Source organism: Microcebus murinus, chromosome 1, assembly GCF_040939455.1.
Source record: "Microcebus murinus isolate Inina chromosome 1, M.murinus_Inina_mat1.0, whole genome shotgun sequence".
Lineage (NCBI taxonomy): Eukaryota > Metazoa > Chordata > Mammalia > Primates > Cheirogaleidae > Microcebus > Microcebus murinus.
Window position 1 is genome coordinate 124,247,423 of NC_134104.1, and position 13,926 is coordinate 124,261,348.

The following is a 13,926-nucleotide window of genomic DNA, read 5'->3' on the forward strand; positions in this document are numbered from 1 at the left end:
AGTGGGACCTAACCTTGACAGCGTTTTCCCACTTGGAAGGCATAGGAACAAGAACAGAAATAATGACCCTTATGAAAATCCCAAGCCATATCCCCTGCTGTGCTTCACTTTTTCCCTAACCAGAGAAAGTGTAATTTTCTACTTTCTCTTCTTTAGAAGAATGAAGTGGGACATCTTTTACATTGCTCATCTTTGAAAACTCAGAACTACTTAGGCTAATTTGCATACAATAATTATTTACTTAATTAACAAGCTCTCAGCTAGATTGTTCTTTCAATCTTTAACATGCTGAAAATTACATAAGATTCCTCTTCAAAGGAAACAATATTCCTCAAATAGGATCTATTGCATACAATATAACATAATGAACACAATTTTCCACATGACTTTACAGTAAGATTTAAACTTGTTTCATGACAAGGAAAGAGAAATTTCCCTGATAAAAGAGCTCAGAGAAACTGAGAAATCTCAGATGCATCTATCACTGAAAAACCAGAAATTTTTAAATTTAGTTTATCCTTAAAGCCAATATCTTTATTAAAATTCTTAAAAGTAACAAGAAGAAAAAATACAGAAAAGCTGTACATTCCCCACAGAGATGGAAGTTAACCTTAAAGCACAATATTTAAGGTTATAAATACTTTATTTAATAGGTTAGCAGAACTGTATCAAAATTTCATGCTCATGGTATGTTAAGAACTTTCCCTTGTGGTTCAGCAGTAAAACTCCAAATCAACCAATTAATAAATGAATAAAGAGAATTTTTGAAGCCAGTTTAATGAAATATATCAAGTTCCAAGTGGAAAAGACTTTCTTTTGTTCTGGTCAAGGAATGATTCATGTTAAAGGGATAAAGTAAGTGGATATAGTAAGTAAATGAGCTTAAAAACAAAATGCATCACTCTCTTAGGGCAGCAGATGAAGAAGTCATCTGAACTAGCTACTCACCAGATGTCCGACTTTGTGTCATATCCTTGGTGTTTCAGAGCCTCAGGACTCATGTAATGGGGAGTTCCAGTTAAAGTTGTGGCCAGGTCGCAGGATCCCATTAGCAGTCGAGAAACTCCAAAATCCCCTTGAAATAATAATTGATTTTTATAAATACTTTAAAACAACAAAAGTCAGCCCTGGAAGTTAACAACTGAATGAGTGCCTAATGTCATGATTTTATTATACAATTGTTCATACCATTTTAAAGGGCTAGAAAATATATTAATATCTTAAATTACACAATGCTGGTAAACAGCTTTAAAAACATAAGCCTTTTAGAAGAAAGACACCTTTGAGCCAGGAAAGTGAATTATGTAAGCTAAAATTCTTTATGGAATTATGGAAAGCTAGACTACTTTATATAAAAAGTTATTTCAAGTCTGAGTAATAGCAAACAGAATGATTCTGGACAAGTTGAATATGATGATGTGCAATTTTATTGGGGTGGAGTGGGGTTAGAGTTTGTTCTTCATTTACAATAAAGGAAAAATTTTTAAGAAAAGACCTGAGACTATTCAAGAACATGAGTACAAAAATTTGAATCCATCCGCTTTTCTCTTCTTTTCTAAATTAGAAATGGTTTTATTACTTCCTTCCCTAAGAACATTCTACATGATGATTCGACAACCTAGTAACTGGTACAGTTTTGAATAACTAAAGGTTAGTAAAGCATTATATCAACATTTCAAATATCTATGATAACCACTTATCGCTTGTGAAAAAATAAGTAGAAACCTGCAGTAATTAATCAAACCAGTAAAACAAGTCTAATGACTTGCAAAGTACCTGGCTTGAAGCAGAGAACTCAAAGTATATTTGTTAAATCTACCAAGCACGTAGTGTTTTACACCTCAATTTATATCAGATAATCAGAAATAAAATAACAGGGTTTTGGTGGGCCAATCCAGGTGAGAACAAAAATTTGAGAAGTTTAAATAAACCAATGATTATTCTAACACTTCCATGTACTTCAATTTGATATGATAACATCTAGAATATACTTTCCTGTGTTTTTGGAACACATATTTTTAAAAATCTTACCAATTTTAAGTAGATTGCTTTTCAGAAATATATTCTTTGATTTCAAGTCTCGATGAAGTATCCTCCTAAAATGAAAAAAAAGAATATACAACTTCATGGAAAATGTAAAATTTTTAAAGCCAGATGTAAATAATATATATGTTGTATGTGAAGTGATTTACACATATACTTCCAGATATATCTTTCAATGTTTAAAATCTACAAAGCCACAACATTTTCTAGTTTCCCTAAGGAAACAGAAGTTTTAAAATAAGAGTTTTAAAGGAAGGGAAACATGCAGTTGGGAGAAAAGTTATATGCTTTTAACTATTTTGATAGGCCATATTTTTTTTTTTTTAGAAGAAAGTGATCAGGAAGAGATAGGCCATATTTTATTGTATTAATAGCATGATTACACAGTACTATATCTGGTCACCACACCATCTGATGATAGACCAGTTACCATAATACTTTATAATCCATTATTACCCAAATGCTCAGGTTTTGTATATTTCTAAAAATAAAAATGATGATATTTAATAATATTCATAGTTAACATTTATTAAGTCCTACTACAACCCAGCAATGTAAATTATGTCAGTTAAGACTTTTATTTCTGTAATTCTGGAGAGCTAAAAACTTGAAAATCATTGCCTTAAGAAAACATTAAAATGATGAACAAAGTATACAAATATCTTTACATATGCACAGATGAGCTCACAAGAAAATGAGACAAATTCCCTGGAGATTATACAAAAAGTACTGATTTCTCAGCTGATTTGATATGATAACATCTAGAATATACTTTCCTGTGTTTTTGGAATACATATTTTTTTAAATCTTACCAATTTTAAGTAGATTGCTTTTCAGAAATATATCTTTGATTATGTTGCCTCTCTAGGGGATTGTGTTGGTTTTAGTAACCTATGGGCTGATCCTAATGGCCACTCTGAAACAAGAGCCAAAGCCTTGAGCCCATCTAATTATGTAGAGTTGTAGCTAATATACACCTATAAAGTTAGAATCCTACATGTGGTCCACATTTTAAGTGAAAGGATGACCTAGAAAACCTTCACTCACAAGTAAACAAAATGACAAGAAAGCTTATCTTGTATGGGTCTGAAATCTGAGTGGAAAAAAAAACCTCCCTTCAGATTTTACAACCGTATATCTCTACTCACTCACATTTGACATTCAAATATGCAATAGCTCAGAAATCTCGAGCCAAGAAATTAACATAAAATTTGGTTCTCAGCTGCTAATACCCTCTTGGGGCATCTGGCAGAAGCAAACAGAAACTAAGAGTCAGAAAATAACATACAATTAGACCCCTGAGAATTTCGGATAATCAAATAAGACACAAACTAAAAAATAAGTATGTTTTAAATGATTAAAATCATTTTTAAAAAGTAACAGTAAACATGAAATAGAAGCACCAAGAAAGATAATTCTGATTTGAGAAACAACCAAATAGAACTTCTAGAGGAGAAATGTGATTATTAAAATTAAAAATTCAAGATTAAGACCTCAGCCCCCAACTACGATTGAGCAATTTTATATCACATTAAATCTTCTGCCTTACACAGTTGTATAGAAAACACTGTATAATGTGAGCAATGTAAAACCTGGATAAAATTTGTTTTATAAACACAGTTCTTCAAGATATAAGAGGTCAGCTAGGGAACACTAAGGCCATCAACACCTGAGGGGCCAGACCCTGTAGAGAAGGGAATGCACTGAGGTGAATCAAACATTTCTTATTGTATTTTCCTATCAGGACATTTGGCATTAGCCTAAACTACCTTGGGGTAGTTTTACTGGGATTGGAAGACAAACATAGTAATTCAGGGCTAGGAAAACAGCCAGGACTTGAGGGACAAATTTTCCAGAGAAAAGAGAACAACAAAAAAGTGAGGTTGACATTCTACATGAATTTTACCCTTGAGGCATTTGCTAAATCCTAAACTGTTCAGGGGCAAGACAATAGGGGAAAGCAGCTGCTAAGAGGCTAAAAAACTAAGCAGACCTGGCCCAGCAGCTAAGAAGCTTAGAAGTGGCCACTCCATCCTAATAACAAGTAAAAAGCTGAACAAACTGAAAAAAAATCAACAACTCTTTTAGATCTGTAAGAAAAATTGGGATGCAGGGCAAACCACTGCCACGGAAACCAGAGAGACAGGGAGGAGAACACAGAGAATCACAACTTACCAGAGCTGAAACCTCCACAGCAACCAGTGCTTGGGTAGGGAAATGTGAACTATAACTGACAAATTGTTGGAGGCTGAGTACAAACAAGTCTAAAGTTAAAAACGCCAGGGATACCCAGACATCAGAGGGCTCCCACACTTCTGTGAGTATTACCTCCCGAAGTTCTACCAGGTTCTCACAGTGCATGTCAGAGGGAAAATCTCCTTGTGCTTCTGGCAGGGGAAGGAGAAAAGGAACCATTTTGAAATGTGCCAGGAGCACTCTGTTCTTCTTAACAAGGTGTGCCTTCAGGAGAAACTATTTAACCAGAGCCTAATCTGCTGGGTTTTATTTATTTTTTTTCTTTTTAGACACAGAGTTTCACTATGTTGCCCAGGCTGGTCTCAAACTCCTGGGCTCAAGCAATCATCCTATCTCAGCCTCCCAAGTAACTGAGAATGTAGGCATTTTCTGCCCAGTACTGGGTTTTTTGTTTGTTTGTTTTTTCAGAGCCTAACTGACCTGGGGGGAAGGGAAATACCCCAACTGCTAGAAAATAACATGAGAGAAAGTCAAATGACTTTGAGTTTGGTGATGACTTTTCAGATATAACACCAAAGGTATAATCCATAAAAGAAAAATTTGATAAGCTAGAATAAATTAAAAATAGAAAATTAAAGCTCTGTAAAAGATACTGTCAAGAGAGTAAAAAGACAAGTCACAGACTGGGAGAAAATATTTTCAAAAGACATATCTGATATCCAAAATATACAAAAAACTCTTAAATATCAACAATAAGAAAACAAACAACCTGATTAGAAAATGGGCCAAAGATCTTAATAGACACCTCACCAAAGAAGATACACAGATGGAAAATCAGCACATGAAAAGACGCTGCACAACACATGTCCTCAGAGAAATGCAAATTTAAACAACAATGAGATACAATTACACACCTATCAGAATAGCCAAAATCCAGAACACTTACAACACTAAATGTTGGCAAGGATGCGAAACAACAGGAACTCTCATTCATTGCTGATGGGAAGGCAAAATGGTTCAGCCACTTTGGAAGACAGTTTGGTATTTTTTCTTTTTTTTTTTTTACAAAACTATACATATTCTTACCATATGATCCAGCAATCATACTCCTTGTTATTTATTCAAAGAAGTTAAAAACTATGTCCACACCAAAATCTGCATATTAATGTTTATAGCAGCTTTATTCATAATTGCCCAAGCTTGGAAGCAACAAGGTGTCCCTCAGTAGGTGAATGGCTAAATAAAACTGGGAGTACATTCAAACAACAGAATATTCGGTGCTAAAAAATGAGCTATCAAACCATGAAAAGACACATAGGAAACTTACATGCATACTATTAATACTAAGTGAAAGAAGTCAGTCTGAGAAGTCTACATAATTGTATGATTCTAACTATTCTGGAAAAGGCAAAACTATGGAGATGGTAAAAAAAAAATTAGTGGTTGCCAGAGGTTAGGGGAAGGAAAGGACAAATGGGAGGACATAAAGGATTTTTAGGGCCATGAAACTACTCTGTATGATACTATAATGATGGATGCATGTCATTATATATATGTACAAACTCATAGAATGTATAGTACCAACAGTGAACCCTAATGTACCCTATGAACTTTGAATGATAATGATATGTCAATGTAGATTCATCAGTTGTAACAAATGTATACCACTCTGGTGGGCAATGTTGATAATGAAGAAGGTGATGAATATGTAGGGGCAGAGGGTATATGGGAAATCTCTGTACCTTCCACTCAATTTTGCTGTGAACCCAAAACTGCTCTAAAAAATAAAGTGTATTTTAAAAAATCACTCAGAGTTTTTAGTAGATTCACTTAATTTGGATTTCAGGGTCAACAAAAGAGGAAGAGTCTTGGTAAAAAAAAAAAAAAAAATACTAAAGTCTTCAGCTGAAAACCCTGAAGGACTTCATAGAAATAAAGGAAAACTGTAAATAGACCAATCCTCCAAAAGTCTGAAACCTAAAAGTAAACTATCTCCATCTCTGATTGGATCAAGGTGATCTGCCCTTACTGTAACTGCCAGACAGAGAAAAAATTAAATTCTCTCCAGAGAAAGATTATATTATCCAAAATCTTCAGGTGTACTGGCTCACACCTGTAATCCCAGCAATCTGGGAGGCTGAGGTGGGAGGATGGCTTGAGGCCAGGAGTTCAAGACCACCCTGGGCATATAGCAAGTGAGATACCATCTCTACAAAAAAATTTTTTAATTAACCAGGTGTAGTGGTAGATACCTGTTGTCCTAGCTACTGGGGAGGCTGAGGTGAGAGGATTACTTGAGCCCAGGAGTCAAGTTTATAATGAGCTATGATCAAACCACTGTACTCCAGCAGCCTGGGTGAGACAGAGTGAGATTTTGTCTCTAAGAAAAAAAGGGCAAAAAAAAAAAAAAAAAAAAAAAGAAACTGGAATAATGGTTAATGAAAAATATTTCAACTGAAGCACAAAAAACATTATATCAGTTAACAATGCTATAAACCAATGGAGTCAGTAAGTGGCTAGAGACTAACCAGGGTAAGAAGAGGCTATTTTAGATCGGGTGGTTGAGGAAGGTCTTGGAGAAAGGGACATTAGAGCAGAGATATGAATGAATCAAGGGGATGAGCCATTGTTGTGGTTGTTGTTATTGTTCATATTGCTATTGTTATCGTTACCACCAATATGTCAGAAAGGATAATCTGTGTGAGGATATCTAGCATAGATATATGATGAACAGTGAACAAAAGAACACTTGAGCTATGCAGATTATCTCAGGAGAAACAAGACCTGAACTACTGAGAGTGATTTAAACCACATCATCCTTCTCCCTCTTTCCCATACTCCACTCTCCTTGATTCCCACTGCTGGCAAAGTCAAAGACAAGCTGGCATTTGGAGTCCTCCATTTCCAGCTTCCTCTTCCACCTATTTATACATCTCTAAGAAATGGCCTGACAAAGGACTTTTTCCAACTGGTTAATTTATCCATATGGAAAAAATGAAGGAATAAACATTTAGTTATATATTTCATATGCCTTTTAAAAAGAAAAAAGTCCAAGAATAATTACAAGCCTAGAAAATCTGAGCCAAGAAATTGTCACACCTCTATTGTAGCCAACTGTGGCACTTGCTTTATCTTAAACACATCACACATATTTCTTCCCCTATGTCACTGCTCACATTAAAATGCCTTCCTTTATCATCCTTACCTTTCAGAATCGGGTCTATCCTTTAGGACTGTATTGAATACAAACCTCATATACCCCCTCATAGTTCCTTGACTGTCTCCTTCCTTCCAAAGACGCTGACCACCTGTGGTATTTGAGGCCAGTCAGTCACTTGCCTAGGAATGTCAGGCCCTCTGGCTCCCGCCACATATGTACTAGGATGAAACGTCACACTGCAGGATACAGAATCTAGTATTCCAAGTGGCAATGTAAGGGACTAGATCAAGCAACCTGAAAGTACAAGGAATTCAACTCCTTTGGGGTAAACTACTGAGAAACAAGAGGCAAAAAGAAGGCAAGCAGATAAATTTCCCTTCTTTCCTTTTCTAAGGCATGCAGCCCACATGCCTGTAAGTCATGCAAATATCCCTGCCAAGCAAGCCACTATTGTCTCTCTACAATTCTTTAAGTGATAGCTAGTACAAAAACACACCACTTTGCTTTGCCTCACTTCAGTTTGTCCTCATTCTTACCACCCTGGGTCTATCTATACCTCCCAAGGAAGATATCAGGCACTTCAATCCTTATCCCCTCAGTTTTCTAGAGACCTAAGTTTAGGAAAGTACCCCTATAATCTAACTCCTAACTACCATTTCCAATACTATCAACAAGTTAGACATGCTCTCCCACATCTGTGCCCTTCTGTTCTTCTTTTGACACCATATTTTACAGCTGACCAATCACTCTTGCTAAATTATAAACTCTACAAGGTCCATATCTGACTTGCCTATATTATCCCCTTTAGTAATTATAGACATTTATTAAAATTGGTAGGTTTTTGACACAGTGCAGAAAAAAATAAAAATTGGTAGGTTGAACTTGATTGAATCTATTAGTTTACATGTGCCTGATCTTTTCAAAATATTTTTGATTGACATCTTTCAAAAATGGACTATACAATTTCCTGATGATACAAACTAAGAATATTGTTAATGACTCATGATTATATTAGACATCAATTACTATGGTGTATCTAATCCTCAGCCTAAACAGAGAACCTGTCTAGGAGCAGTATTCCTGAGACTTAGGCCATGAATGGGGATGTACATTTATAAAATGAAAATCTGTCCTTTAATCCTCAACTTAAAACCCTTCAATGGCTCTGCACTGCTCCTGGAGTAGAGTCTACAATTCTATCCAGAGTCTTCAAGATCTGACCCTGCCAATGCTTCCAGGAGCTTTAGCAAATGCTCAAGCCAGGTTTGTAGCATCTTTTCCTTTCCACATGGTTCTTTATTCACAATAAATGCTCAATAAATGTATGTTAATTTTTAAAACACTATCCTTGGCACAAAGATGAATAATATCTAGTAGGACTCATTCATTAATAAAAAAAAATTATTGAGTGCCAAATATAAGCTATGTGCTATACTACATACTCTGAGAGAGATAAAGATTCATAAGACAGGGCCATGTATTCCATAGTGCTTACAATCAGGTTGGAGCAATTTTTAAAAGTACATAAACAAGTATAAGAGATGGCAGAAAGGGAACCTAGCCATTGTCACTTTATTAAAGAATTATTTATAATTATAAATGGTTACCAATAAAGATATTCACCCAGCCATAAGGAACATCTCTCCCAACGTATGATCACTCTAAATTACATGTCCACAAAATTAATAATACTATTAGTTAAATCCAGAAATATTAGTTATAAAAATAATTTTTTTACCATTACAATTAACGATAAAACAAGTATAATGTTACCTTTGCACAGTGGTCAAACCCCAACCATCCAAAGCAAAGCTGAAAACCAAGGAAAACCTTCTGACCAAGGAACATATTTAAAGAAAAGCCACTCAGAGAGTTCATATTCTTTACTTCATAGAAGACAAACAGGCAGATACTCATGAGCCTACAGAATCAGAATTGCATATAAAGTGAGGAATTGGGTATAATAGTGCGAGTTTCCTCTAATTCAAATCATCTGTGTCCTCTTATAGGCTTTAATGAATTAGAGAAGAAGATGCATGCTTCTAGGAGTGGAGAGAAAAGGGAAGAATAAAACTAGACAACACAAGTCTGGGCCACTTCATCTTGGGTTAAATAACCCCGGGTGCTATACTCCTAAGCACTATGCTACTATTTTTGGGTATTTTTATGCCCAATCTGGAGATGAGGAAATCAAGGCTCAGAAAGCCAAATAACTTGCCCAAGGTTGTACAGCCTATAAATAATAATTTAGGCTTGTATGACTCTATAAACCACTATTTCCACCTAGGTCTGTTTGACTTTGCATTTAATCACTATTCTCTACTGTCTTACTATATTCCCACAATACCTAGAGCTGGGCTGGGCATGAGTATGCTGCTGTCTACTTAATGGTTTGAAAAGAGAACAACCACATTTATTAACAGAAAGTTGAATGAAATTTGGCTTCCTCTATGCCCACTCTTGAGGTTCTCTTGAAGGGCAGGAACTGTTGGATCTACCCAGTGATTGTTTTCCTCCTCTTTTCCCTTGCCACCAGAACCTCCTGAGCCTCTGGGGAGGTTCTGCACTTCTCAGACCTGGTAGGTAAAGGCAGTGGGGGGGTGTAAGTAGTGAATGTGGAAGGGAGATATAACTGCTGATATGGATACAAAACTGGTTAATGCACAGTAAGGCCATAAACCATAATCACTGGGGTTATCTGTTCCACTGGACAGGGATTATTTGTATCTTTGAATGAACAAAAATATTCAAGTTTACTTCTGCCTCTACAGAGTGATAAAATAGCACGGATAATAAAAAATTAAGTCCAACACTGTAATGATAGTAATCTCTTTTGCCTTTTCCAAGTTTTGTGAAATTTTTCTAATACCATGGAGACATAACGGAAGTGAGACAGAAGCTTGCAGGAAATGTTTTCCTATTCTTATAAAAGACCAAAAAGAGAAGGTGACATGTGCCATATGTCCCTTTAACCTTTTCTAGTGTCTGGTTACTGTTGTATGAAGGTGTGATATGTGGTAGTATTGCAGCCATTCTGGCAGCCACAAGAGGACAAGCCAAACACACTGAGAATGGTAGAATAAAGAGCCAGAAGGAACTGAAATCCTAGAGGATACTGTTGAGTTACCAAGTTAACCAACTCTAGAAACATCCTCATTGGAGACCTCTTGTTAAGCAAAATAGTGAATTTTCTTTATTGTTTAAGCTGCTTCTGTTGCTTGCAATTAAAAGTATCTTAAGTTGATGGGCAATTTCTACAGCTATTGATTCCAGGGAGTCAGAGAGTCTAAGGGTTTAGGATTTGGAATAGTGAGCTAGGGAGCATACTGGAAGACTAGCTGCTATAACTTTAGAGTAAGTAAAATATTCCAAAGAAATTTGCCCGAAGACATGGAGACTAGACAAGTAGAAGATGAGTTACAAACAATAATACATTGATAGCCCTCATATATGCAAATACATAAATAAGTAAATCAGCACTAGGTATTTTAAGAATAAGGCACACAGTAAGTTAGAAAGCAGTTAGGAGAAGTAATTAGCTAGCACTGCAGGAATGGAACAATAAAGGCGATGCAACAGACCACATATCAAGCTATTTGGTAAATATTCTTTTAAAAAGTATAATTTATTAACTTTGTGGTTATAGTAAGTAAAAATAACTCCAGTATAAAAGTCTTGTCATATACTTGGCTAAGATCCATTCCTTCAAAGTATATAAAAATCAAACCCAAGAAACAACAACAGGCAATACAGGTGGCTTATATAAAGCCTTTCTTTGAAAAATGTAGTTTTCCATGTATTATCTTACCATACCATAAACTTACCGTATATATGTACTATTAATGGGCCCCTCTCATTTCTATGCTTCATGACACCCAAGTGACCTGGTTAAGATATAGTGACAGTTTGTTGTCAAATTTGTGCTAAAACCTCTATCTCTGTCTCCCCAACAGGACTTTCTCCCAGGCTCTGGGGCCCATGCTAGAGTGAAGAACAGCCTGTGGAGATACAGAGAGCAGCTATTCCACTGCTCCAGCCACAGGTAGGACTTCACCTCCCCTTAATCCTCTATCTGAATAGTTTCTGAAACCTTCCCTGTAGGTCTGCCCTTCATCTGGCAGGTTCTCAGGGAAGATTGCAAACTTTTCTTGCGAAAGGTGCTAGCACAGCCAATGGCTCCTTTTTGACATGTGACCCAGGCAGACCCTTGTTGCTGATCTCTGCCATGTGGCCCACATTCTGGACTCCAAGGCACCTGCCAGACTCTCCTCATCTGCATCGCAGACCCTCACTACCACCATCAGTCCTCTGTGTTGTAAGTCAGGAGCAGGGTCAAGCCTCCTCAAATTATTGACCATTGCCAACACATCAGGAGCATGTTTACACCTGCCATGGAGGTGTGGGTGCCTTGAAAAAGTGATCTCAGGACATCCTCAGGAAGCGGGAGCCAGGAGAAAGCAGGAGACTCCAGTAACAAACACCAGACACTACAAGTTCTCTCTGATTTTCTATCTTCAAACCTGAGGTAGGATACTTCTTTCCTTAATCATATTTATTGACCCGGATTCTCAAGTATGTCCCTTCCCTGAAAGCCTCACTACATTAAAAATGAGTTCTTTATGCCACCTCTCAGCGAATATTTTAGCCACTCTTCCACGATACTTGAACCATGCTGCCTGGGCAATGTGTGGGTTGCTAGGTGATGAAGAAGCCATCTTGGGGTAAGCGGCCCAGCCCTACTCCCCCTTCCACTGTGAAAGCACCAAAATCAGCAAGGCCTCAAGACCACCAGAAGATGGGCTTTCTGTAGAAAGGCTATTCTATACTTTATCTGAAGAAATTGAGGCTAATTGAACTCAACAGGAATGAGTTTTAGTGCAACATTCTCAAGATAACTTTTAGTGAACTGTGAATATTCTCAGCTTTTAGCATCATTATTTATGTGTTCAAACCATATGTTATAGATTTAGAATATTTCAAGTGTTTAAATAAACCAAATTAAAATAAGTACAGGAAAGCTCTAAAGGAGTGAGCAAAATCATTTCTTCTGTAACTTTATTCTCCTTATGTTTTCCAAGGTCTTATTTATCTCTTCTGCTGCTGCACTGTATTAGTCAGTGTTCTCCAGAGAAACAGAACTGGTAAATGATTTATTATAAAGAATTGGCTCATACTAGTATGGAGGCTGAGAAGTCCCACAGTCTGCTGTCTGTAAGCTAGAGGTCCAGGAGAACTGGTGGCGAATTTCAGTACTAGTCTGAAACCTGAGAACCAGGGGAACCAGTGGTGTAAATTCCAGTGTGAGAGGGCGGGAGTAGATGAGATGAGACATCCCAGCTAAAGCTGTAAGACAGGAAAAAGGGAGCAAATTCCTCCTTCCCCTGCCTTGTTCTATTCAAGCTATTAAGGAACTGGAAGACGCTCACCCATACTGGGGAGGGCAATCTACTTTACTGAGTTCACTGATTCAAATGCTAACCTCATCTGGAAACATCTTCACAGACTCACCCAGAAACAATGGTTAATCTGGGCACCCCATTGCCCACTCGGATTGACCTGTAAAATAAACCATCACTTGCACTAAAATGTTTTGCAAGGTATTTGCAACAGAGGAGCCAAACCTAGCCTCTTCACATGTATTGTTTCCAAGGTAATCTTCTTATCTCATATGTAAGCAATCTATGTAATTTTCAAAATACACTTTAATATATTTCTATAAGCCATACAAGGGGAAAGCTGGAATAATGGTTTGTAGATAGACCTATTTTTACTGGCTATAGTTTGAACAAATTTAAAGCTAAGTGAAAATTGTGGTAGACTATATTCTTGTTCCCAAGTATTCACATTTATTAAATATTAAATTAAATATTAAAAACTAACAGAAATGAATTGTAGATTACATATTTATGATCAGAAATAACTTACATCATTGTTCCATTTAAAAACTACTGGAGAGTGGATCAAATAAAGACATTTTTCTCCCCTTCCACACCCCTAATTCCCAGATACATAAGAAATCTTTCAAGAGGACATTCATAATAGTGCTAAAAAAACAATAGTTATATAAAGGCAAGAATTTTTTTCAAAAAGCCCTGAAAGAATGCAGGAAGAGGGTCCCAAACCTACAGCATACTTAGAAGAGAACCATCCCTCTACTCAAAGCAACCACCAGCTCAATAATACATCCTGTATGGATGGCTTTCCTCACTTCTCGGTCTCACTCTTCCCACTTATTGGCTTCTGATTCCTAAGATCATCTCCCTAAATAAGCTTCTTGTATCCCATTCTTTGTTACAGGGTTCTGATATTGGAGGAACCCCAAAATAAGACCTGATGTTTTCCCAAGATCTAGGGCCTCACGTCTGACTTCCTTCTCTCAATCTCTCTCTCCCTCTGTCTCTGTCTCTCCCCCCTTTCCCTCATTCTCTTTCTCATTCTCTCTCCATATTCTACCCAGCAGCACATTCAGAATTAAATTCCATGTGATTGTTTCAAACCTGTCTTTTCAACTTCTCACTGACCCATGC

The 13,926-nt window shown here is 36.7% G+C and overlaps 1 protein-coding gene across 3 annotated transcripts in view; it reads right to left on the reverse strand.

The window, feature by feature from the left end:
- Window positions 1–13,926, reverse strand: part of NEK11 (NIMA related kinase 11) — a 250,945-nt gene that overhangs the window by 168,967 nt on the left and 68,052 nt on the right. For all 3 annotated transcript variants that reach the window (XM_076005375.1, XM_076005377.1, XM_012766914.3), the window contains 2 exons: window positions 2,032–2,096; window positions 949–1,075 (listed from right to left, as the gene is read on the reverse strand). In XM_076005375.1, coding sequence (XP_075861490.1) covers window positions 949–1,075; window positions 2,032–2,096 — 192 coding nt within the window. The remainder of the gene's footprint in view (window positions 1–948; window positions 1,076–2,031; window positions 2,097–13,926) is intronic.